The 25,875-nt window shown below is 50.1% G+C and overlaps 2 protein-coding genes across 3 annotated transcripts; one reads left to right on the top strand and one right to left on the bottom strand.

The window, feature by feature from the left end:
- The first annotated feature begins 114 nt into the window (after nt 1–114).
- On the top strand, nt 115–13,021 carry LOC120672563 (acyl-coenzyme A thioesterase 13-like). Of its 2 annotated transcripts, none has more exons than XM_039953048.1 (3): nt 115–520; nt 631–771; nt 12,447–13,021. In XM_039953048.1, the coding sequence occupies exons 1-3, from the start codon at nt 269–271 to the stop codon at nt 12,594–12,596; spliced, it is 543 nt and encodes a 180-aa protein (XP_039808982.1). In that variant the 5' UTR covers nt 115–268; the 3' UTR covers nt 12,597–13,021. The 2 variants fall into 2 exon arrangements, with proteins under 2 accessions (XP_039808982.1, XP_039808981.1); XM_039953047.1 differs by having other exon boundaries at nt 628–771.
- A 239-nt stretch (nt 13,022–13,260) lies between these two features.
- On the bottom strand, nt 13,261–19,825 carry LOC120672561 (putative E3 ubiquitin-protein ligase LIN). The gene is given in 14 exon segments (XM_039953044.1): nt 13,261–13,513; nt 13,621–13,869; nt 13,947–14,096; nt 14,196–14,306; nt 14,422–14,544; nt 14,646–14,777; nt 14,852–14,968; nt 15,062–15,186; nt 15,294–15,912; nt 16,010–16,154; nt 16,250–17,422; nt 17,514–17,596; nt 18,660–18,929; nt 19,019–19,825. Coding segments are annotated over 14 exon segments (4,122 nt in total). The 3' UTR covers nt 13,261–13,495.
- Between the last annotated feature and the right edge of the window lie 6,050 nt (nt 19,826–25,875).

The raw sequence follows: 25,875 nt of genomic DNA, 5'->3' as shown, positions 1-25,875 counted from the left end.
CGTGTTTGTCTGAAGATGCAACCTGGATGAGTATTCTTGGAGGTTGCTGCTGTTGTCAGGCAGTAGGGGCATGCAGAGGTTCCTCCGTGGTTGGGAATGGGAAGGACATTCATGAGTGGTGTAGTGAGCTCAGCTGCTGGCAGAGCAGAGCGTGAAGCTGGAGCTGCAACCCGGTAGTAGAGCTTGTCAGAGTTTCAGAAAGCGGCCCACGCGGTGGCGGTGGCGGTGGCTAAAAAGGGAAGCTCCTCGGCAGGGGAGCAAGCCCTCAATGACTAGTCAAACAAGGCAGAGGCAGGTAGCCTCGTCGTCCAGTGAGAGCCCACCGCCAACGAACCCCACCATGCGGGAGCCCCCGGCATGGATGGCGGACGGCGCCCGCAGATGGCTGGAGGACGCCGGCGCCACGGTGGAGGGCGGCCCCGACCGGGCCTTCAACGCGCTGCCGCTCTCCGGCGTGCGCGTGTCCCTCGCCGAGCGGGGCCGCGCCGTCTGCTCGCTCCGCGTGCCGGCGCACCTCACCGTGAGTTCCTTTCCGGCTTCCCCCCGCCGGTGATTTTCTTTTTCTTCCTGCTTTTGCCTTCGTAAATGGCGCAACGCAACCCCCCGCTCGTGGGCGCGTGGATGCAGCAGGACGCGGAGGGGAACTGGCACAAGGGCGCCATCGCCGCGGCGGCGGACGACGTCTGCGCCGCCGCCATCATGTCCGTCGAGGGCATCATCAAGGTCTCCGTCCACTACGACATCACCTACTTCGCGCCGGCCAAGCTCCATGTGCGTTCCCTACCTACCTACCTACCATCTCTGACTAGTGACTGGTCCCTCCGATTTCCTCTTTGCTCCTCGACAATCGTACACAGATTGGAGTAGGGTGGTGGCGAGCAAGTCAACCCTCTGCTCTTCTCCTTCACAGGCTCCGGCAAGCATGACATGAGTCTGCGATTCTGTGATCGAGTAGTAGACCGTGATGAACGAAGGAATCAATAGTTCAGTACTACAAACTCTTTCGATATTTACACTACTTTGCAGATCTTGCAAGATAAACAGACCTGAAGCATCATGTGTTATTTACTGTAGACAGTCAAAACAGATCAAATGTCTTATTCTAAAATTATTCTGAAACTTGTTAGTTGTTACCATTGTTAGATGGGTGATTATGTTCGTTTCATTCGCGCCTTGCACAGAAACTTGGTTCAGATTGTCGAATTAGGCGAGCCTGCTCCTTCAACTAAAGCTGAGCACCGAGCATTTCGTTAGCAAAACTAGTTTCTTTCCTGATGATGTGCTTTGGAAAGATGGGGTAGACTGTTGAGCACCCTTTTCTGTTTCTTTCAACATTTCTTCCTTGAGGGGTTGGACAAGAGACCTTTCCTGACAATTCTTGACCAATGGTGCCTAGTTAGTTTTATTTGTAACCACTCTGCCAATGCGACTTGTAGCTATTTTTCAGCTCTAGAATGCAAAGTGGTACGGTAGTAGGAATAGGTCTGCCCATTCTGTCACCTGCAGACATGCTTATTTCTGAAGCTAGTTCCCAAAAGCAACCGTGTTACCCCAAAACAACAAGGTACTGGTTATGTTTCCCTGAAAGGGAGATTCTCACAAGCAAACGATCAATGTTAAGGCAGAAACATTTGTAGTTGCAGCACATTCTACTTCGAGAACATATTCTGACTCAGCAGGGTCCAAACTATGCGCTCCAGAATCATTTTCTGTAGTTAATGACGCAACAAGCTTTTAATTTGTTCTCCTTTTTTTCTTTGGTTCTAGATAGGCTAGGTGCAAAATATCTCTTGTGAATATATGCATGTTCAGACGCGACACACACTGTGACAGAACCGCCAAGTTAAACGGCTTAATTAAGCGTAATGGCCATCATTTGAACGCATCAGGCGCATTAGCTTAATTAAGTGTAACCTGACAGCCTGTTTCCAACCCACAGGCCGATCGAAACACACCAGAAGTCTCGCGCGACGGCGAGCACAGACGGTACCAGCATAATATAATTTCACAAAAATAGTTAATAATCTAAATATTTACAAAACAACTTTAAATTTAGAATTTATATAAAATAAATGACAGCAGCGGATGAGAATATGACCTGAGAGGAAGAAATTTGATTGAGAACCAATAAAACGAAATGATAACTATGAACACGTGAGGACGTCACATCGAGCCCACTGATGCGAATCCTGATTAGCTTCTATACCTGAAATAGGGTAAACAACAAACCCTGAGTATACTAATACTCAGCAAGACTTACCCGACCAGTGGATATAACTTAGCCCACATATCTAGACATGCAAGGCATTTGGCTGGTGGTTTATTTTGCAGAAAAAGCAACTAAAATAATTCCTTACTTTCATTATTTTAGCTCCAGGTTCTATATAAATTAACTCTCATCTAATATTTGCATAGACCTACTATAGCAATCATGGTGATGCAAGCAAAATAATTCAATGAGATCAATATTTTATATAAACATACCTAACTCACATTCTACATTTTTGCTACGGTGTGACAAAGAGACCAAGGCCCTCATAACCGCGAGACACGGCGAATCGATCCGATTTAACCTTGCAAGGTGGACCTAACCAACACGGCCCGTATTTGCCCCGTCGGACAATACAAACCAACCATTCCCCTCCCCGCCTCGAACTACAGGACCGCCCCACCAGCGTATAGTCAGCCGAGCTCAACGAGAGACCACCAAAAGTAAATACATGCATCCCAATTCTCCGCGACTACTCGACTCGCCCTAAGGGGTGGGAAGGAGTCCTGTACTTTCGAAGTAAGGCAGTACTCGGCTTACCGGTTTCGACTACCTCCTACTCCCGGCATGCAGTTAGTACAATTCAATCCCCGATCAGCACTGCCACAACGACCGGTCCTTAATCGACACGGGCGGGACTAAGACACACAGGAACCCTGTCCTGCTGCCATACCTATCCATCATCCCCGCCCGGTCTCACATCTGCATATCCATTTCAATCCATTTCTCAATTACTGAAGTATAACGACAATAATGTATCTTGCGAGTAACCGGCAATTACTCGGCTTCTAAAGTTTTCCTATAACTCGGGAGTGACGAGAAGTCACTCGTCTTCTATCGAGAACTTATTAAGCATAGCAGTTCTATCGTCCTATACATACTAGTACAACTCCAGGAATCTAAGGATCATGCAACTAGGGTTCCAATCAACTCCTGAAACATAATGCACAAGTAATAAAAATGTATATAGATATCATAATTTAAAATAATCGGACATGCACCGGGGCTTGCCTGGGATGAACACTGAGTCAGTGTTAGTTAGATGATACTCGCTTGGCGAGCACCTGCCTTCGGTCATGCACATCGGGATCCATCCATCCATCTTCTAGATGGGTCCACCATTCACCATCTTCTGGCTCGGCTTCAATGTCACATCCCTCACGAGGTTCATCTATCGTACCTAAATGAGGTGCAATAATGCATATGTATGAATGCACAGTTCTGAGTTGCTCAACCATATAGATGCTATTATTTTTCCTTCACGATAAAGTTGTAGTCTAACAAGTAACAAACAATCATATCACATGGGCAATCATTTATAGAGTAGTTAACTACATTTCTAACTACCCATGGCATCATGATCAACGGCACACAAGAAGTTCACTAACTGCACAAACAAGCAGTAGTTGATTCCTATAACATGCAGGTCATGGCTTGCTAATAAATAAACAACTCAAAGCACAAAAAGAAATACATTTAGCAAAAATTACCCTAAACATAACATGAACAGATTAAGCTACCCTGTAAAACTCATGCCAAGACATGTAGCCAATTAATCACAATAATTCAATCATTCAGACAACACCTAGAACAAGCTTAAATTATACAGGTCAAACTAGAGCAAAACAGAAGCTCAAAATTTAACATGAGGTTGACACAGAAATGAACTAGCGACTGTGAATTTTTCATGATTTTATCTACACTGAATTAATTCTGAGAAAATAAACAAAACAGATAGTAGATTAGCAAGATTCATTTTTAGCTCCTGTTCTTGTCATGAACTGAGGCTCAAACTTCCTGGACAAGCTAATCTAATCAAAAAGAACATGCAGAAATATTTTCATGATTTATTACTAACAAAAACTATTTACCATAAATAAAGTCTACTAAACAAGGATTAAATCAAATAAATAGCTACACCAGAGAACTGATCATGAAATTTTTATAGCAACACTATTGTCACATGAACAAACTACCATAAAAATTTCAGAGCATAAAAAGGCTCCAAGAATTAATTAAGAAAAAGAATAAACAACTAGCCTTTATGCACCTAGTAACATAAATCTAATTCTACAGCAAAAACTTGCAACTAACACCTACCATATTATGGTTCTACTGCATAGATCTCTTCAAGAGGATTCCAAAACAACAAGATTTTCTATTTTACGAATTTTCTACGAATTGATATTGAATTTCAAAGTTTATAGCTAGAAATTACAAAGAAGTCCTTAAAGCACTATTCGTCTGAGTCACAGTCTATTCAAATAACCCCCTGGACTTTCTTGAATTTCAACCCGAGGTCCTTGGTCGCGAAACAGAGCAGGGGCGGTGATTTCGGGCTCGATTCCGGCGGCAGGGCTCAACGTCGGCATGGGGAAAGTTGGGGAAAAGCTAGAGGGACTCGAGAGCTACCTCTGGGTGGTCTTAGAGCGCGAAGAGGTGGTCCGTGGCGGCGGTTCCACGGCGGGCGGCGGGCGGCGGCGGTACTGTGCCGCTGTGGTGGCGTTCCGGCGACTCTGGACGGCGGCAAGCGGGTCGGGGAGCACCGGTGGAGGCCAAGGAAGCTAGCTACGGGCTCGTTTGGGCGCGAGAAAGGGTGGAAGAGGGAGCTCCGCGGGAGACCGACGAGCGGCGACGCTAATGGCGGCCATGGCAAGCGGCGCTCGCGCGAGAGGGAGAGGGAGAGGCGTGGGCGGCTCAGGCAGCATGGAGAGGGTTCGGGAGAGGAGCGTGCTGGCCTACGAGCGAGACAAGGACAGCATGGGCGGGGACGCGCGTCGTGAGCGCGCGCGAGCGGCGTTCGTGGCCAACTTGACCACGGCAACGACGCACGGGAGAAAGAGCAGAGAGCTACACGTGTGCTTGACATTTTTGACTCCATTTGAATCTTCAAACTTCGTTTAAGGCTCCTAATTGAGTGCTAATTGAGGGGTGTTACAATCCTACCCCTTAAAGAAATCTCGTCCCGAGATTTAAGTGGAGAGGAAGTAAAGGAGAATAATCGATAAACTCAGGGATAAAATCAGCCGATGTGGATGCTAGTTTCTAGATTAAACAATATAGCTGATTTTAATGGTATAAATATTGCCAGCTGATTTGCTAATTCCTTACTCAACTTAGTGCTAAAGGATGTAAGTTTCATAGTAATCATACTATCATTACCTAACTAGAGATTAATCGTGCCACGGTGTGAGCTAATCAATTGTTTTTCCACACTAAAAAGCTCCAGGGCTTCAGCTTTTGCTGTGAATGACTGTAGATAATATATGTGGACACAATCACCATCAATCGTAATCAAAACACCATTACCGAGCATACGACGAGAATTCACATGTAGCATAGATAGGTCATGCATGGATAAGCATTATGAGAATGAGGGATAGCAAGGAGGTGATCTAAAAATGGAGGCATGACATGAGAAAAACAGAGACTAACCATCACAGACTGCAGGAAATAAGACTCTTGCTTAAGTTTCACACACAGCTTGCATCCACGGACAAGATTACCGGATTAACCATCAACATGAAATTCAGTCCGGCTGGGCAGCAACAGGAGATTAAGACCGATAACCATTCAGGAACCTTAGAGAACTATAAACGAACAAGCAGGATACATGGAACGAAACCGATATACTATCCAGAGACTTGGCTGACAGAGCAACGACATGAGTTACAAGGAAAGGATGTTGAGGTCATGATAGAAAAAGAGATTTAACTTTGCACTAGATCATCTTTAAGATAAGCGACAGAGAGGTTCAACAGTGAATGTCAGATATGATTTTGTCCAGCAGGTACATGAGCATACCACAGACATAAGCAATTATTGAGAAAACTTAGTTGGGATTAGCGAGTCAACAAAAGGTCTACATTATGCATAAATTCTGATTTTTGCAGCACAAACAACTATAACTAGCACTGCATATAAGAGTTTATAGCTCCAAACTTTGATCAGGGTCATTTATAGGACTGAAAAGGATACACACACATTTTGAAACCAGGATTTTCTATTAGGGAGGAAGGAGCTTCCACTTGCAAGTAGCTAGGGACGCATCAGTATGACAATGATGCTTTTAAGCAAACACCTGAACTTGATTCTTGCACGGCTCTTCAACTAGATTGGATAACTGGGTAATGTAAGGTTTTCCGATCTAGAAGAAAAGATCAAACAAAACAAAGAATAATGATGAGACAAGGTGATCAAGTTCTCATAGAGCTAAGATCACAACATGAGGAAAACAAATGTCGGCGAGATTCATCACAAGACTTATGGATAGTAAGAGAGGATAGTACGAGAGATTGATTTACGGGTGGTGTTTGGAACATCCCTGCTCAGAGTTTATTAGCTGAATGATTTGTATGATGCTAGTTGTAAAATATGTTCATTTATACCAATGCAATGCCAGTGTAGTGCCATGATGGAATGTTCCTTGCACAAAACAAAATGGTGCATATGACATGATGCATTTGCCATGATGTCGACTCAATGATGCACACATCATGATGCATAATAACGATACTCTTGAGTGATGCTCGCCATGAGATGCATGAGTATGATGCACGCACATATATGAGTTAAGGATGCACATGATGCCATGCCAGTTAGTGGACAATACCCAGAAACTCAAACTTAAACAACCCGTACGCACTGTTATTCGTCTAGGGCCTACCCCCTTAAAAGATCAAACCAGAGAAAAATGATTCCAAAGATTTCACAAAAAGAATTGGCGATGTAGTTTCGTCCACATGCACTCAAGCACCAGCGCGCACCTAGTAGCACAATCGCATGGTGGCCACACACGCGAGGCCCTAGGTTCCGTCGCGGCACTAGAGATCATGGGAGAAATCTCCACCGCCTAAGAATCAATAATAGCACTCCGAATAACACGAATGGATAGAAAGAGATTATAGAAGTCGGAAGACACCAGAGAACGCACTCAAAAGCACGAACACACATAGTCAGCCAAACTACCACCAATGTCTCCCATGATCATGCAGTAACCTAGCACGACCCAACAATGCAAGACGATGTAATGCAACAAACGTGCGACCTCATTCCTGCAGGATGACTATAATATCTGTAATCAAGTCATTAATTTATTTATATTATTCGAGCAAGAACGTAAGTGGATCCATTTTAGGTATAGGAATCAAGGCGATCGATATAAACGAATATCAACACTATAAGAACAACAGAAAGTGTGTAGTCATCAAGAATAGCCAGGATGAATTATCTTTGAGCATTTGAATGAATGGCCCAGAAATGAGGATGCACGATCTCAAATTGATATTGACCAATTGTGGAAAAATAGAAATAGCTGAATAAATGGGAATGGGCATTAAGCCACAGATAGGATAATTTTAGCTCATGCGATGGTATGTTAAGAAAAATTGGCTAGGAGATTCTTCTTAGGATAATATCCTTATTTGGGCTTTCAAAGATAATGAGAATGTTAAGAAAGACCTGACCATTACTACTGAGTCGTAGCTATAAGCATAGAAGGCACTGGATCAAGGGGCCAAGTTTAGTCTGGAGGTCCATATGAACATTCCCCTAAGGTCGTTAAAATTTCTATAATATGTAAATCTATAATTTCTCACATCTTTCTCATAATCTAGTTGTTCAGGAAAAATTATTTGGATAGCTAGAAGTTGGACCGATAGTAGTGTAGCGCAAAATTTCAAAACAGCGATGTATGCTCTTAGTGAGCGAGTATTGGATGCACCAGAAAAACCACCAAAAACTCCACACATGATGATATGATGATGCATGCTCGTCTAATTTCGTCCTCTCCAAAATTTGCCAACATAATTATATGGCAATATACGTGGATACTCGGTGGCATACATACGTACTCTCCCAATTATATATCTAGTCGTTTTGTACTCGTTCTAACTCACGCAATCGTTTGTTAGTGTACCTGCAGAAAATCACATGATATACATATATATATATATATCCACGACTGGACCCTTCGTGCCAGCACACACGAACGGCCCCCATGTGTCCTACGCCACATGGGTAACGCATATGCAGTTGCCCACATATTCACACATACATCACCATCTACTATAGAGATGGCGCCCATGCGTTTAACGCTGCATGGACAGCGCTGCATACGTTACTGAGGCAACGTATTCACTTCCCGTACAAATCGCCTTACGGGACACCCAAGGGTAAACGTGTCCCAAGGTACACGGTCATGGCCAATCGCATGACAGATTTACATCTCGTAACATTGCCTTACGAGATGGCCGTGATTGCAATCACACGGCGGGAAGTTCGCACTCCATATCAGGCGGCAGATAGCGACAGGCTCATTTGAATGGAGCCTTATCACATCCTCGTATGCTCATCATATGGGATCCGCGCACGTATGAAACACGTGGGCTATTCTAAGGGACTACCAAGAATGTTTACCTTGCTTACCTTAGCGTAGGTGCGTCGATACAATATTAAATAAATATTATGTAAGAAAGTAAGTTTTGACATAAATGTAATGTGCTGGAAATCAGTTGATATTATATAGAGCCACCTGATTTAACTTACACTATATAGGGCTTACGTACTAATCTTCCTTAAACCCTTAAGCGCAAAGAGGCGTATCTTTCTAAAACTCATTTTTAATTTTGAAAACACTAAAAATAATCATGCTAGTACCCTCCCTGGTGCATTTCAGCTCTGATACCAGCTGTGACAGAACCGCCAAGTTAAACAGCTTAATTAAGCGTAATGGCCATCATTTGAACGCATCAGGCGCATTAGCTTAATTAAGTGTAACCTGACAGCCTGTTTCCAACCCACAGGCCGATCGAAACACACCAGAAGTCTCGCGCGACGGCGAGCACAGACGGTACCAGCATAATATAATTTCACAAAAATAGTTAATAATATAAATATTTACAAAACAACTTTAAATTTAGAATTTATATAAAATAAATGACAGCAGCGGATGAGAATATGACCTGAGAGGAAGAAATTTGATTGAGAACCAATAAAACGAAATGATAACTATGAACACGTGAGGACGTCACATCGAGCCCACTGATGCGAATCCTGATTAGCTTCTATACCTGAAATAGGGTAAACAACAAACCCTGAGTATACTAATACTCAGCAAGACTTACCCGACCAGTGGATATAACTTAGCCCACATATCTAGACATGCAAGGCATTTGGCTGGTGGTTTATTTTGCAGAAAAAGCAACTAAAATAATTCCTTACTTTCATTATTTTAGCTCCAGGTTCTATATAAATTAACTCTCATCTAATATTTGCATAGACCTACTATAGCAATCATGGTGATGCAAGCAAAATAATTCAATGAGATCAATATTTTATATAAACATACCTAACTCACATTCTACATTTTTGCTACGGTGTGACAAAGAGACCAAGGCCCTCATAACCGCGAGACACGGCGAATCGATCCGATTTAACCTTGCAAGGTGGACCTAACCAACACGGCCCGTATTTGCCCCGTCGGACAATACAAACCAACCATTCCCCTCCCCGCCTCGAACTACAGGACCGCCCCACCAGCGTATAGTCAGCCGAGCTCAACGAGAGACCACCAAAAGTAAATACATGCATCCCAATTCTCCGCGACTACTCGACTCGCCCTAAGGGGTGGGAAGGAGTCCTGTACTTTCGAAGTAAGGCAGTACTCGGCTTACCGGTTTCGACTACCTCCTACTCCCGGCATGCAGTTAGTACAATTCAATCCCCGATCAGCACTGCCACAACGACCGGTCCTTAATCGACACGGGCGGGACTAAGACACACAGGAACCCTGTCCTGCTGCCATACCTATCCATCATCCCCGCCCGGTCTCACATCTGCATATCCATTTCAATCCATTTCTCAATTACTGAAGTATAACGACAATAATGTATCTTGCGAGTAACCGGCAATTACTCGGCTTCTAAAGTTTTCCTATAACTCGGGAGTGACGAGAAGTCACTCGTCTTCTATCGAGAACTTATTAAGCATAGCAGTTCTATCGTCCTATACATACTAGTACAACTCCAGGAATCTAAGGATCATGCAACTAGGGTTCCAATCAACTCCTGAAACATAATGCACAAGTAATAAAAATGTATATAGATATCATAATTTAAAATAATCGGACATGCACCGGGGCTTGCCTGGGATGAACACTGAGTCAGTGTTAGTTAGATGATACTCGCTTGGCGAGCACCTGCCTTCGGTCATGCACATCGGGATCCATCCATCCATCTTCTAGATGGGTCCACCATTCACCATCTTCTGGCTCGGCTTCAATGTCACATCCCTCACGAGGTTCATCTATCGTACCTAAATGAGGTGCAATAATGTATATGTATGAATGCACAGTTCTGAGTTGCTCAACCATATAGATGCTATTATTTTTCCTTCACGATAAAGTTGTAGTCTAACAAGTAACAAACAATCATATCACATGGGCAATCATTTATAGAGTAGTTAACTACATTTCTAACTACCCATGGCATCATGATCAACGGCACACAAGAAGTTCACTAACTGCACAAACAAGCAGTAGTTGATTCCTATAACATGCAGGTCATGGCTTGCTAATAAATAAACAACTCAAAGCACAAAAAGAAATACATTTAGCAAAAATTACCCTAAACATAACATGAACAGATTAAGCTACCCTATAAAACTCATGCCAAGACATGTAGCCAATTAATCACAATAATTCAATCATTCAGACAACACCTAGAACAAGCTTAAATTATACAGGTCAAACTAGAGCAAAACAGAAGCTCAAAATTTAACATGAGGTTGACACAGAAATGAACTAGCGACTGTGAATTTTTCATGATTTTATCTACACTGAATTAATTCTGAGAAAATAAACAAAACAGATAGTAGATTAGCAAGATTCATTTTTAGCTCCTGTTCTTGTCATGAACTGAGGCTCAAACTTCCTGGACAAGCTAATCTAATCAAAAAGAACATGCAGAAATATTTTCATGATTTATTACTAACAAAAACTATTTACCATAAATAAAGTCTACTAAACAAGGATTAAATCAAATAAATAGCTACACCAGAGAACTGATCATGAAATTTTTATAGCAACACTATTGTCACATGAACAAACTACCATAAAAATTTCAGAGCATAAAAAGGCTCCAAGAATTAATTAAGAAAAAGAATAAACAACTAGCCTTTATGCACCTAGTAACATAAATCTAATTCTACAGCAAAAACTTGCAACTAACACCTACCATATTATGGTTCTACTGCATAGATCTCTTCAAGAGGATTCCAAAACAACAAGATTTTCTATTTTACGAATTTTCTACGAATTGATATTGAATTTCAAAGTTTATAGCTAGAAATTACAAAGAAGTCCTTAAAGCACTATTCGTCTGAGTCACAGTCTATTCAAATAACCCCCTGGACTTTCTTGAATTTCAACCCGAGGTCCTTGGTCGCGAAACAGAGCAGGGGCGGTGATTTCGGGCTCGATTCCGGCGGCAGGGCTCAACGTCGGCATGGGGAAAGTTGGGGAAAAGCTAGAGGGACTCGAGAGCTACCTCTGGGTGGTCTTAGAGCGCGAAGAGGTGGTCCGTGGCGGCGGTTCCACGGCGGGCGGCGGGCGGCGGCGGTACTGTGCCGCTGTGGCGGCGTTCCGGCGACTCTGGACGGCGGCAAGCGGGTCGGGGAGCACCGGTGGAGGCCAAGGAAGCTAGCTACGGGCTCGTTTGGGCGCGAGAAAGGGTGGAAGAGGGAGCTCCGCGGGAGACCGACGAGCGGCGACGCTAATGGCGGCCATGGCAAGCGGCGCTCGCGCGAGAGGGAGAGGGAGAGGCGTGGGCGGCTCAGGCAGCATGGAGAGGGTTCGGGAGAGGAGCGTGCTGGCCTACGAGCGAGACAAGGACAGCATGGGCGGGGACGCGCGTCGTGAGCGCGCGCGAGCGGCGTTCGTGGCCAACTTGACCACGGCAACGACGCACGGGAGAAAGAGCAGAGAGCTACACGTGTGCTTGACATTTTTGACTCCATTTGAATCTTCAAACTTCGTTTAAGGCTCCTAATTGAGTGCTAATTGAGGGGTGTTACACACACCTTTGTGCAAGATTTCTGATAGCTGCATATATTCTGAAAACTTTCGGAATGTATTTGTTCATAAGGACTGACTGAACTAAAACGTGTCAAAAATGTCCAGGAGGAAGTTGAGTTGGATGGCAAGGTGGTGGAGCATAAAGGGAGGATGACAGCGGTGACGGTGGAGATCCGGAAGAAGGAGTCTGGCGAGCTGGTGGCGATCGGGAGGCAGTGGATGACGGCATCCAGGCACAGAGGGAGCAAGATCTGACGCCTCATCTATCATCCCTGCCTGGCCCTGAAACGGGTGTTGAGTTACTAAACTAGCAGTTGGTGAGCTCGGCTCAAGGCAATTGCCGGGTGAGTTACCGTTACAAAGATTGATTGCTGTTACACAGGAGATATGTCTGGTGACTCTCTGGCAATTAAGTTGGATTTGTTTCTGCCTTGTGGGCCAAACAAGTTAGTAGGAGCTCTGTTCTTGTGCATTGTTGCTCTCTGCTGCATTGCATTGCATTGCTAGCTGTGCAGGGCTCTTGTTGTGGTGAATCGATGGCTGATGGGCCTAACCTGTTATAGCCTTTCTTCATCAAGACGCTGATGGGCATAAGGGATGAAAACGGTCGAAAACATGAAAATGGTTCTAGACAGTACATTTTTTTTCGGAATAAAGTGAAATATTTGATTTGTAGAACAGGAGAAAGATTTTCCGCTCCTTAGCTCGCAAGTCATAATTTTGTTATGAATATCAATGAAAGTTACAATTTCATCGTGGAATCGATTGAAAATGACAAGTTTTACGGTTCCAGGAATTCGCCGCGCTCTGTTTTCACACTCTGAGAAGCGAAAACGAGATAAATGACTGGCTTATGCAGAGTGCGATATCGTGGTAACGTAAATTTGCGACACTGTTTTCACACCATCACTATGACTGCTACCTCTGCCATGAAATGTTTTCTTTCCTACTCTCGGGTTTCTGATCTAATGAGGCGGATGGATTTGCAGATCAGTAGTTCAGTAGTATGAACTCGGACGATATTTACACTTTGCAGATCTTGCAAGATCGTGCCAGGAAAAACACAAACAGAACAATCAGCAGTACGCCACTCATATTTCCACATTTTATTCACCATTCCTTGACGATTCTTTTTATGCCTCCTCTGCATCTGCTCAAGTCAATCCCCACGCCTGCCATAAGAAGAGAAATCCCAATGTGAGTACTGAGATGCCATACATAAGAAGTTCAGATCTTGGCAATCCTGTCAGCACAGATCAATGCAGCAGCAGCATTTGACCTGAATCCTGCCGTCCGATGTCCCGACGACAAGCACGTCACCATCGCCGTCGACGGCCATGCACTGGACGCGGCAGCTGGGGCCGCCCGCCTGCAGCGTGCCGATCCTGGTGAGCTTCTCCCTGGACCAGATCTCCACGGCGCCGTTCCTGGAGCCAAGGTAGATGAGGTCTGCGCTGACCACCAGCGACCGCGCCTCCATGGACGACGGCATCGAGCCGACGAGGTTGTAGTTGGCGCAGTTCCACACCTGCATGCCGCAGCAGCCGTCAGAAACCTGAAGATTGAGTTCATGCAATTGTTCAGTTCGTTTCAGTTATATGTTACCTTGACTGACGCGCCGTCCATTGATGGAGTGCTCCCGGTGTACAGCAATCCGTCATGAACTTGTAGGGAGTATACAGGATTCGCCTTGCCGAGAATCCTCTTGTTGCCGGACTGGATTACGCCCAGCGTGCCACTCGCCAGGTCGATTTCCTGTCGTCATAGATCACATTCAGATTCAGTCAATGCCATCCATGCCTGCAGTAGATAGAATGTTGTTTTCTGAAGATTTCACATTTCAGCAGCAGATACCTGAATACTGCTGTCGTTGCAGCCGCAGAAAAGCTTGCCGTGCACCAGCCCCATGGACCTCACGTACTTGCCGGGATTCAGGAGCTTGGAGCTGCCGTTCCAGCTGAGCACCTGGAAGGGCATAACAAAGCGCAGAACGTTCAGCATTTTGAATCTGAAGCCCTGAATATGTTTCCATGTTCTAGAGAGGCAGCAGCTACTACTACTGAAGGATCTTGTCGATCACCTTAACGCCTGCGCCTTGTGGCACGAAGCAGGCCATGGCGTTGGCGACGGCAAGGTTCTGCACCGGGTCTCTCGTGTCATGGATCTCCACGCACCGGAGGACGCCATCCCGGAACTGCCACACCTGCACCAGCACCAGACAGGGCCACGGGTCATACTCTGAATTTGGTCGTGCATCCTATCCTGTACGACGCTATCTCCTGAAGACCCCTGCAAGAAACATACTCTAATTGTCCTGTCCAATGATCCACTGTAGAGCTTCTCCTCCGAGTGCAGGACAGACAAACTGGTGATTGCTTTCGTGTGTTCCTGGGTCTCGTGCACAAGGCGAAGGATGTTTTCACTTCCCTCCCACACCTGTCGAACAGTTTGTCAGAAACTGCAAAAAAAGGTTTTGATAAGCTACGAGTTGGGAATTTCGAAAGAGCAACCTTCAATGTTCCATCAGAGTGGCCAGAGAAGATGTGGTTCTTCAGGTAAACAATTGATGTTACTTCACCATTTGAGCTGCAGTCCACAAGGTTGATATCCTTGTGGTTCCACATGTCCTGCAATGGAAAAAATGTTGTTTCAGTAAAATCTCAAGGTTTCACAGAAAAAATGAAATGCACTTGGTACTTGGATAGCAAGCTGAGCATTACAAGGCTGGATTCCTGGCCGTCCGACAGCAGCTTGAGCATCTCGAACGCGAGGCCGGACGATTTCTTCAGCTCCCTCAGGGTCTTGAGCACGTCCTTGATGTACGTCGTGATGTCGTGCATCCCCTCTGAGAATTTGTTCGTTTGGAGGATCAGAGAAACGGTAACATTCACCATGATTTGCGTGCACAAGAAAGAGGGGGGGAAAATGCATGGTCAGTGGTCATCAAGCAACCTCGGTCGTTCATGAAGCTCCTCAGCGCCACCATGGCGAGGACCCGGTCGCTGCCGTGCTTGGCGGAGCGGAGGACAATGACGAACTGGCGTAGCAGGCAGACCCTGGCCGCCCCGAGCACGCCGGTGTCGGGGAGGAGGGAGAGCATGTACACGAGCCATGTGGCGCACACGAGGCTCGTCGTGAACAGATCGGCGTTCTTGCTCTTGAGGCACTCCGACAGGGCCTCGAACACCAGCCCGAACTCGTGGCTCACCAGCGCGTACGCCGTCTTCCTCTCCCATTCAGAGGCGGCCTTCTCTTCTTCCTGCGCAGAGCTCGTTCAGACAAGGTCCGAGTGCCTGAAAATTCAGTGAGCAAGGTATACCATTTCATCCTCGCCGGCGTCGGCGCGAACGGTGCTCAGATCCTGCGACTGGCGGTGCCTCTCTTTCACCCTGGCCAGCCTCAGCAGCGTCGATCGCGCGAGCGGCCTCCCCGACGACGAGAACCTCCCCGGGAGGCACATGATGGTCTCGGCGGCGAGGAGCTGGCTCCGAGGGAAGTCAGTGTTCTTCAGGCACTGGATGAGGCAGTCCACCGCTTCCTCTCGGTACATGCTTAGCTTCCTCGGCTCAACCTGGGTGTGTTTGCCATGCATGGAAAATCATCAGAACTTGCATTGTGGGGTGTTCAGATTTCATTTCAGAACTAGTAGTGGTGCGTTCTGTGCTGACCAATAGGTCGAGCTGAAGAAGTAGCCCTGCAACCACAGGGCTGTGCTCCGGCGGCGCGGACTGCAGGTACACGAGAAGCGTGTGCATCATGCTGAAGGAGCCGCCGTCCTTGATCGCCCGGAGAACACGCTCCGCCGCCGATCGCCTGAAGAACGATCGACATGTTGGAACCGGCGAGCATATTGATAATTGATCGAGCGCTTAATTCTACAGTGTAGTAGTTGAGATCGAAGCACGGACTTTTTCAGCTTGAGCAGCTCGTAGAGGAAGCGCACGATGTCCAACTTGTCCGCGTCGCCGACGGCGTGGAAGGCGTCGAGGACGGCGCCCAGCTGGGACGACTTGTCGGCGATGCTGCTCCGGCAGTGGCCGTCCTCCCAGATGCACCGGAGCAGGATGCGCATGGCGGCCAGCCTCTCCTCCACCTGCTCGGCTTCCAGGCTCGCGGCGACGCTCCGGATGAACCTCTCCGACAGGAGCGCGGACCTCGGCACCGGCGACGTGGAGCTGTCCGCGCCGCCCTCGGCGAGGACCTGGCTGAGGAGGATCACCGACGCGGCCTTGGGCTTGATGCACATCTTGAGCGGGTCCTCGTCGCCGCGGCGGATGGTGGACACGAGGGCCTCCGCCATGTCCATCTCGACGAGCTGCTCCGGCGTGGGCGCCAGGAGGCAGATGAGCACCACGGCCTCCACCAGGCCCTTCTTGAAGAGGGCCACCAGGCAGTCGACGTCGGAGTCGACCCTGGTGAGCGTCTGCACGACGGCGTCGTCCCGGGAGGCGAGCTCGGCGAGGAGGAAGACGGCGACCTGCAGCACCTGCGCGCTGACCGAGTTGAAGAGGATCTCGACGAAGCCGTTGATGACAGCGGGCCTGGCGAGCGCGGCGAGGACGGCCTGGTCGGCACCGGCCTCCCGCCAGAGGCGCTCGATCTTGAGCACCGACTTCTCGGACTCGGCCAGGTCCTCGGACGTACAGAGGCAGGACACGGCGGCGCGGAGCTCGCCGACGGCGGTCTCGAGGGTGGCCTGCGCGATGACGCTGGTGGGCGAGGGCGCGCTGGCGTGGCTGGCGCTGGTGTCCGGGGACGGCGAGCTGCTGCTGGTCTTGAACGGCGGCGCGGGGCTGTCGGCGTCCATGGTCGTCCCCGTTGGGGAAGAAGAAGGTTGCTGCAGGTCGCGCCAGGCGGCGATGAGGCGCTTGAGCACGTAGTTGGTCTTGGGCAGGTGCGCGCCGTGGAGGCGCTGGCGGGTGATGGGGCAGGTGGCGTTGCCGCGGTCGAGCCACTCCTGGATGGCGCGCCGCTCGTAGGTCTGCCCGGTCTCGAGCGTCACGGGGTCGTCGAACACCTGGCTGGTGATGGGGCACACGAAGTCCTTGGGCGTCGGCAGCGGCTGCGGCGCCGCCGGGGAGCTGTATCAAAATGATCGAGGTGATGTCAGGGAGGGAGGAACGAAGAAGACAATGCCGCTGCATGCGGCGAGGCTAATGGTGGGCGGCTTACCTCGCGGGGTCCGGAGACAGCAGGGCGTCGTCGGCGTGCGGGCGTGGCTTGGACGACGGTGGCGACGCCGCCGCGCGCTTTTCCTAAGAGACAAGGCAACGGCATTGGTAACTCAAAAAGTCTCTGGATTGGAAGCTTGCTGTGTACTGTATCAGGCTCGGCATTGGTTTCATCAGCCAGAGAAATAAACGCCTGTTCATTCTGAACGCATGTTCCGATTGACTAATTCAGCCATCGTTCTTACAATGCTAACTTGGAACTGACTGAATTAGCTGGTGTTATTGTCATCTTCATACTTGCATCCGCACATGCATGTACACTAGTATATACCTAACGTTGTGAGATACCACCTCATAAGTCGTTGAAACTATGATGTTATTTTTTAGACAAACCTAGCTACACACATATATATAGCTATATGTTTTTTAAACTAATCATTTCTGTAGCTTTTGATGACAAAATTAAGGTTCAAATGTTTGACCAGATCTAGGTCATCAAAGCATAATTAATAGACTATTTTGTGACCGGATGGAGTATTTGGCTACTCGTAGTTACTGCATTTAATAACTGCCTATACAGTTCGGTAAAAATGACTGTTTTCCATCACTAAAAATGACTGCATTTTTATAATTGCAAAACCCATTTTTTATACCAAGATGCTGTGGGACCTGAACATATGTTAGCTATATGAATATTCTCTATCTAGTCGCAAAGGAGTGTTGGTTACTACAAATATCCTTTTGAATATTGCGAGTGAATTTTAGGAAATGGTATAGCTATAACTGTTGGGAAAATCATACCATTTGCTGTATTTCATTTGTATTTAGACTATTAATTAGTGGTTAAAATACCTCTGTCACGATGTCTACAATGACTGTATTGTATAGTATACCTCTAAAAGGACTTGTACTTTGGATGGAGGAAGTACAAGAATTATCGTAGCATAATTGACCATGTTACCAAGCAGGCTGGCAGTCATTCCCTACTTATGCTTCCCTATTCTTTTAAATTTGGTTTAAAAAACTGGCCTGCATTTCTAATCATGATTTGTGATGCTAAGAATGCATGGACCAAACACATTAGCTAGTAGCTAAGCTGTCGCGTCGCGTCGCGTCTTTTTTCCACGCCAAGTGACAGAGCACGCACCTCTTTGCCGCCGCCGAGATCGGAGGAAGATTCCTCCATGCTGTCGTCTGAGGGCGCCGCCGGCGACTGCGAGTGCTCCGCCCGGAGCCTTGACGCCGGGATTCCTCTGCTCACCGGCGGCGGCGGCGGCTGCTGCTGCACGATGAGGTGCGGCGGCACGCGCTGCGGGTACAGGCTCGGCGGCCTCATGAGGTCCCTCCGGCCCTTGACGCTGCCCTGCCGCCGCGGGTAAAGATCGCCCTGCTCCTCCTCCGTCCCCGCCCACATCGGCTGCAAATGAAATCAAAGCTCACCGGCAATGAGAAGACTTGGTTTACTCGCACCGTCGAGAAGAACGGAGCGTGTCGTCGTGTCATTACATTGTACCGGAAGCTGTTCTGCGAGCTGGCAGACTCGTCGTTCTCCGGGGCGTCCTCGTCGCCGCCGCGGTCGTCTTCTTCGTCGGCTCCGACGCCGAACACGAGCTCAGGAGGATGCGGTGGTGACGACACCGCCGACGCCTCGCCGGCCTCGAGGATCTTCCTGAGGTAGAGCGCGTACGCTCTGCAGTTGGCGTCGAGCACCATCTCGTACTCCCGCTCCAGCGCCCTCATCTCCTGCGCCTGGGCGCCGCTCATCAGCGAGAGGACCCGCATCGCCGACAGCGCCGTGGCCTCGTCGGACCTGCTGTCCTCGTCCCCGTTCACCGCGGTGGCGGCGGCGGAGGCGCGGCGCGCGGCGAAGTGGCGCATGACGGGGAGGAGCCGCGGCGCGAAGAGCGCCTCGAAGGCCGCGGGCGCGAGCTCGTGGCGCGCCAGCGCGGGGTCCAGCGCGAAGAGGTCGAGCACGGCGGCCGCGGCCGGCGCCCCGCCGCGGCGGCGCGCGGCGCACGCCAGCGCGAGGAGGAGGCAGGAGAGCGGCGTGGCGGCCGGGAGCGACTGCAGCAGGCGCTCCGCGGCGCGGAGCGACGACGGGGACGGCGAGGCCGAGGCGGCGGTGTCGAGCGCGTCCGATACGAGGGACAGCGCCTGGAGCGTGGCCGCCGGGTGCTGCTGCCCGCCGCCGTCCGAGGCCGCGGCCGCGGCCGACAGGAGGTGGCGCCGGAGCAGAGGGTCCGCGACGAGCTCGGCGAGGAACGCGGCAGTGTGTGCGATGATTGCAGAGTACGTCGGCGCCGGGCCGGCCATCGCGGCGAGCGATCACTGCTGGCTGCTACTGCGAGAGCACGGCGACGGGGACAGGTTTGTTTTGAGGAGCGCGCCGGTTGGACTTGGCAAGCGGTGTCACGCAAAGCGCGAAATGACCGAAATAGGCACGGGAGACTGTTGGATGCTGGGGGTAGGACGGGCATTTTGTCCTCTGCCTGGTTTAAACTACGGCGGGAGCGAGAGGAGACTGACCGGGTTCCCGGCCGGCAACGGCCGGCAGCGCGGCGGCGTGACGCGTGGAGAGAGACGGGGAGCAGCTCGCCATGGCGGTAATGATCATGAGGATCAGGGATTCAATTGCACTTTTTTTTATTCTATAGATATACTAGATAGGAAAAACATTTCTTTGAAGGGGCCGAGGGTAGCTTTGGGTCATCACCGCCTTCAACGATAAAAGCAAAAGATATTGCCAATAGGCTTACCAAACAAAAGCTAAAGGCCAAGGTAAACTAGATCCTCTTCTTTCCACCAAAAACTTTATATATATGAAGCATCCTTGTCAACGTTTGCCTCTGAAATTGCACCTCGTCGACATGCAACCTCAACTGGTACTAGGTTCAATGTGGTTTAAAGCCTTTTGAGTTTCATGTAAAGGGTCTCCCGCTCTATGGGTCTGATTGTCACAACTCTAGCTCCAAGTTTCATTAAGGATTTAAATTTTGTACTCCAGCCCCAGAGTCCAGATCGAAAGAGCCAGGCCTGCTCCTCTACGTCAGATTCATCCTCTACTCCCAGACTCTGTTTGGTATGGCTCCAACTCCACATTTTCTTGCTCCACTCCAAAACTCTGGCTGGAGCATGCTTCATATAAAGTTGGAGCTGTATGGACGTGGTATTTTGTCTAGCAAGGTGCCCCTAGCTCAAAAAAGAGGACTCAAAGGGTGAGCTGTTGTTTTTGCCCTTCATGCCACTCAGCAACATGCCGCGGCCTAAAGGGGGTGGGCGGGCGGTGAGGAATAGGAGGGTGGGGTAGCGTCGACCGGGAGAGTAGCCCACAGGCGGCGGTGTGGCCTGCGGGGAGGGCGGAGGTGGCGCCGGCGAGAGGAAGAATAGGACAGGGGTGGCGCCGGCGAGTGAGGGTGGCGCAAGCGGCTCGGGCGGTGGTGTAGCTGTAAAAGGGTGCGGGCGGCATGCAATGACGGCATTCAAGGGACCGGTGGGGAGGGAGGTGAGGGCGTGTAGCGGGATGGGCGACAATGTCTGGTCTAGGGCTCTAGGCGTAATCGATGTAGTCATGGGCAACCTGATTATCTCAGAACTCCACGTCTAGATTTATTTTAGAGGATTTTGCAGTAGGTGGAGAGGTTCTCCATGAAAATGAAATGCAGCTCCATCAAATCCATGGAATTTGGCTGCTCCACCAAATTTTGGAGTAGGATGTTTGGCTGGCTCCACATACCTCTAGGCTGGAGTAGTGGAGTTTGGAGTTGGAACTATGCTAAACAGACTTTTGGTCCCGATGTGCTAAAGGTTGAAAATTTTTAACAAATCATCCGGATAGCTTTCTGGTTTCAAAATTATTATTTTTATATCTCACAAATGAAGTCGAGTTTAGACAAGATATTTTACAAAGTTGTGTATCATCATATCATCTACATGTGTGTTTTTTTTGAATTTAGACGACTTTTTGCCGTGGTTTGTACGTGTTTTCACGAAGAATATGGTTTTCACCCGATATGTTCCCTAAATTTTTTATGCATGCATGTAGCAATAGCATTGCGTGTGGGGTTACACAACTTATTTCTTTTGCTTTCATTCATATTTTATTCTTTCTGTTTCTATTCTCTTATAAATATTTCTTGTTTGCTTAATATGCTTGTTTTTTCATGTCACTTTTCTTATCTACCTTTTTATTAACTTATATGTTTTAAGCACATAATAGTTGTGTTTTGTTAATTCATGTTTCTTCCTAATATTTTGTGTCGGTACCCTGTAACAGGGATACCCACTCTTACTGCAGCAAGGCAGGACCCGCGTAGTTATCCGTAGCTGCGCGGGAAAGACGGAGTAGCCAGGCCCCACAGGCCAGGCTTTTCCCTCACCAGGCTAACGGCCCCGGACCGTTCCCCGCCTGAGGATGGGTCCGGTGACGCCACGTGTCTCTAAGGAAGGGAAGCTCCGAGCTGACCGCCGAGGCCTCGGACCCCCAGAGGGGTCCGGGACCTCCTGCGCCCGTCCGGACTCCCCTCACCGTGTAGGGGTCCGGAGCCCCCACGTGTCCCGGAGACGCGGGATCGTGCGCGAGTCTTCTGCAGGAAGACTCGCCCACCTGCCGCATTTAATGTGGTGGACAAGGAGTGCTCTGCCGCCGCGGTACGCAAGACAGCCTTGTCAGGCCTCGCTGAGCACCGCGTATTACCAAGTAGCACAGTGGAGCCGCCTGTGCCGCAACCGCGCAGAGCCCGCTTGCAGCATTAAATGGATACGACAGCACGACGCTTTTCCATCATGCCGCCTACGCCGCAAGCTACACCGCCCGGTTAAGCAACGTGGCGGGCGATGCCACTAGCTACGACAGGCCCGACCTGACAAGACAACGCCAGGACATGATGGACGAAGGGCTCCGGGAGCAGGCAAGAGAATCCAAGAGAGAGATCTCCTTTGCCTGCGACGCCATAATGTATGAACAGTATGTTATTTTATACTGCATCGTTGGACCCACCTGTCGGGGATCCAACGGCTGTGTACGCGCCCCCTTGAGATATAAAAGGGAGGCGCTCGCTATGCACAGGACAATCCAGACTGACTCAAGCTCTCGCAACCTTCTCACTCTCGTGGGAAGGCAATACAACACACAGTGGACGTAGGGTATTACGCTCCGGCGGCCCGAACCACTCTAAATCCTGCTGTGTTCCTCGTGTTCTTGAGTGAGACCGATCTAAGACTAGCTACCCCCTGAGTATACACCCTCTGGGCTAGGGCGGGTGCCTTCCGCCACCCGGCTGTGGTTTGCAGCACCACGACATTTGGCGCGCCAGGTAGGGGCGCAGCTGGTCGCAGTTCATCTTTTCTTCGTCCCCATGGTTCGCGTGGACGACGTGGAGATGACAGAGGGTGTGGCATCCTCCACGCCACATGCCTCTCGCGTTCCTGCTCCAGGGGCAACTGTGCCTGTGGAGCAGCCACCACTGGCGGCGGCACGCGCCGCTCGCCGGCAAGAGTCAGGGCGCCCATCAAGGGCCCCCTCAAAGGCTGCGAGCGGCGGAGCGCTGGCAGCGGCTAGGGAGTTGCTTCGCAACCCCCGGCTGAGGCAGCCTCGCCAGACGCCCTGAAGCAGTGGCGGGACGACGTCGACCGTCTCCTCCACCTGGCTCAGGCCTCCCCCAGTTCTGCAAAGACTGGGCAACGACCTCCGCCTGGCAACGCGGTGGTACCTTACCACCAGCGTCAGGGCGGTGCGTCGGCATCTGTGCGCTCCCCTACCGTGAGGGGTGCACGAACAGAAGACTTGCGGGCGGAGCTCAACCGCCGGCGCGCGGGGGAGGATGCCCGCATCGCTGTCGAGAGGGCGCGAGAGCGCCGTCTCAACATTGAGGGACGCAACCTCAATGTTGATCTGGACGCGGCGGCACCCAGGCCTCCGGTGAACGCCCGGATTCAGTCAGGCGCACCGGTGGCCGGGGTGGGCTGTGCTGCACTTGCGGAGCACCTCCGCGCCGTGGCGTGGCCACCCAAGTTCCGCCCCCACCTGCCAGAAAAGTACGACGGTACTACTAACCCGTCAGAATTCCTGCAGGTGTATGTTACCGCCATCACAGCGGCTGGTGGTAACGGCGCCGTAATGGCAAGCTACTTTCATGTAGCCTTGTCTGGGCCAACCCGGACTTGGCTCATGAATCTCACACCTGGGACGATCCAGTCCTGGGAAGAGCTCTGTGCGAGGTTCACAGCGAACTTCGCCAGCGCCTACCAACAGCATGGTGTGGAGGCACACCTTCACGCCGTGAGGCAAAAACCCGGGAAAACGCTTCGGGCCTTCATCTCGCGCTTCACCAAGGTACGGGGGACCATTCCTCGTATCTCAGATGCATCTATTATTACTGTTTTCCGCCAGGGGGTACGTGATGAGAAGATGCTAGAGAAGCTGGGGACGCACGAGGTGGAAAGCGTCACTACGCTTTTCTCCCTGGCAGACAAGTGTGCCAGGGCCGCTGAGGGCCGTGCATGGCACTCAGCCCCCCAAGACGGAGACACCAAGAATGGTAGTCCGATTGGCTAAACGTTACGCGGTGGTAGAAGGGGACCTCTACCGCCGTGGCGCCAACGGTGTCCTCATGCGATGCATTTCCCAGGGAGAGGGCCGCGAGTTGCTCGCGGAGATCCATGGAGGCGAGTGCGGAAGTCATTCCTCCTCTCGCACGCTTGTTGGCAAGGCCTTTCGGCATGGCTTCTACTGGCCAACAGCACTCCAGGATGCGGCTGAGCTGGTAAGGTCCTGCAAAGCATGCCAGTTCCATGCAAAACAAATACACACCCTAGCTCAAACTCTGCAGATGATTCCACCCTCATGGCCATTCGCTGTGTGGGGTGTGGATATCCTGGGGCCTTTCCCCCGGGCTGTCGGCGGATACCGGTTCCTCTATGTCGCCATCGACAAGTTCACCAAGTGGCCGGAAGTTACTCCTGTGGTGAATATTACTAAGAAATTAGCAGTCGCATTCCTCAGGTCCATTGTGTGCAGATTTGGCGTCCCAAACCGCATCATCACGGACAACGGGACCCAATTCAAAAGCAGACTCTTCCAGGAGTACTGTGAGGACATCGGCATCCAGCTATGCTTTGCGTCCGTAGCACATCCCCGCAACAATGGACAGGTTGAGAGAGCGAATGCAGAGATCCTCAGGGGACTCAAGACCCGCACCTACAACTGCTTGAAGAAGCATGGTGCCAAATGGGTTGACGAGCTTCCGTGTGTACTATGGGGCAACCGGACCACACCCAGCCGAGCCACCGGGGAGACTCCATTCTTCCTGGTCTACGGGGCTGAAGCATGCCTTCCCCCAGAAATTCACCTGGGCTCACCACGGGTCCAGGCCTTTGACGAATCCATGCAGGAGTAGCTGCGGTGCGACGACGTGGACTTCGTTGACGAGCGAAGGTGGCGAGCAGCAATCCGAAATGCACGCTACAACCAGGCGCTCCGGCGCTATCATCAACGGTTCGTGCACAGTAGGGAGCTCCGGGCTGGCGACCTCGTCCTCAGACGGATCCTGAACCGAGCGGGGCTCCACAAACTCTCCCCCAGCTGGGAGGGGCCCTTAAAGGTTACAGAGGTATGCCGGCCCGGATGCGTTCGCCTCGCCACAGAAGACGGAGTGCCGCTGCCCAACCCATGGAACATAGAGCATCTGCGTAAGTTTTACACCTAGGCAGAGCAGGGAAATAACTTTTCCTTTGTAATAAGATAGAGTTAGCGTGCGGTCCAGAGCGGTTGGGGGCTACCCTCGTAAACCCGACCTCTGGCATCCATCACACTAGCGGCTAACGCGCGGCTCAGAGCGGTAGAGGTCCGACCTCGTAAACCCGGCCTCTGGCATCCATCGCGCAAGCCATGTACATCGAGATTGCAAAGGAAAGATTTTCTCCTAGTTCCGTCTTTGTGTCAAGGTTAAATTACGCATTTCGATTCTCGGAATTTTCGCTTTTTCTAACCCCCGCGGGACCTCTACTCTTGTTGCTGCAACTAAGATCTGCATTGAGCTGCTGGACTACCATACAGATCCGGACCCTCTTGCTGCTGGAGAGGGGTCCGGATCCCTAGGGACCTACTCTGGGGAGCGGGTACTTGTTTCCTGGGGTGGTTCGGAGCCCAGTGTAGCCGCTTAGCTGGTTCCGCACCCAAAAGCCTGCACACTCCACCACCCTGTAACGAGTGCTCTAGTACCTGGAGCCGGGTAATTAGGGGCCCGGACCTCGTCCCAGCTCAAGAGCTGACTTCCTAAATCCAACACGGCATGTCCAGCACTATATCTCAAAGGATCGAGCACAGCAAAGTGACCTCACCCACTGCTGCGAAGGGTGTGGGACGG

This window comes from Panicum virgatum, chromosome 5N (assembly GCF_016808335.1).
Source record: "Panicum virgatum strain AP13 chromosome 5N, P.virgatum_v5, whole genome shotgun sequence".
Classification (NCBI taxonomy): domain Eukaryota; kingdom Viridiplantae; phylum Streptophyta; class Magnoliopsida; order Poales; family Poaceae; genus Panicum; species Panicum virgatum.
This window is presented reverse-complemented; position numbering and strand designations above follow the sequence as displayed.

What these genes read in the sequence shown, in the direction of transcription:
- LOC120672563 (XM_039953047.1), top strand. Translation starts at nt 269, where the DNA reads ATGACTAGTCAAACAAGGCAGAGGCAGGTAGCCTCGTCGTCCAGTGAG. An exon ending in GCGTGCCGGCGCACCTCACC is followed by an intron (nt 521 to 627) that starts GTGAGTTCCTTT and finishes GCGTGGATGCAG; the next exon opens with CAGGACGCGGAGGGGAACTG. An exon ending in TCGCGCCGGCCAAGCTCCAT is followed by an intron (nt 772 to 12,446) that starts GTGCGTTCCCTA and finishes AAAAATGTCCAG; the next exon opens with GAGGAAGTTGAGTTGGATGG.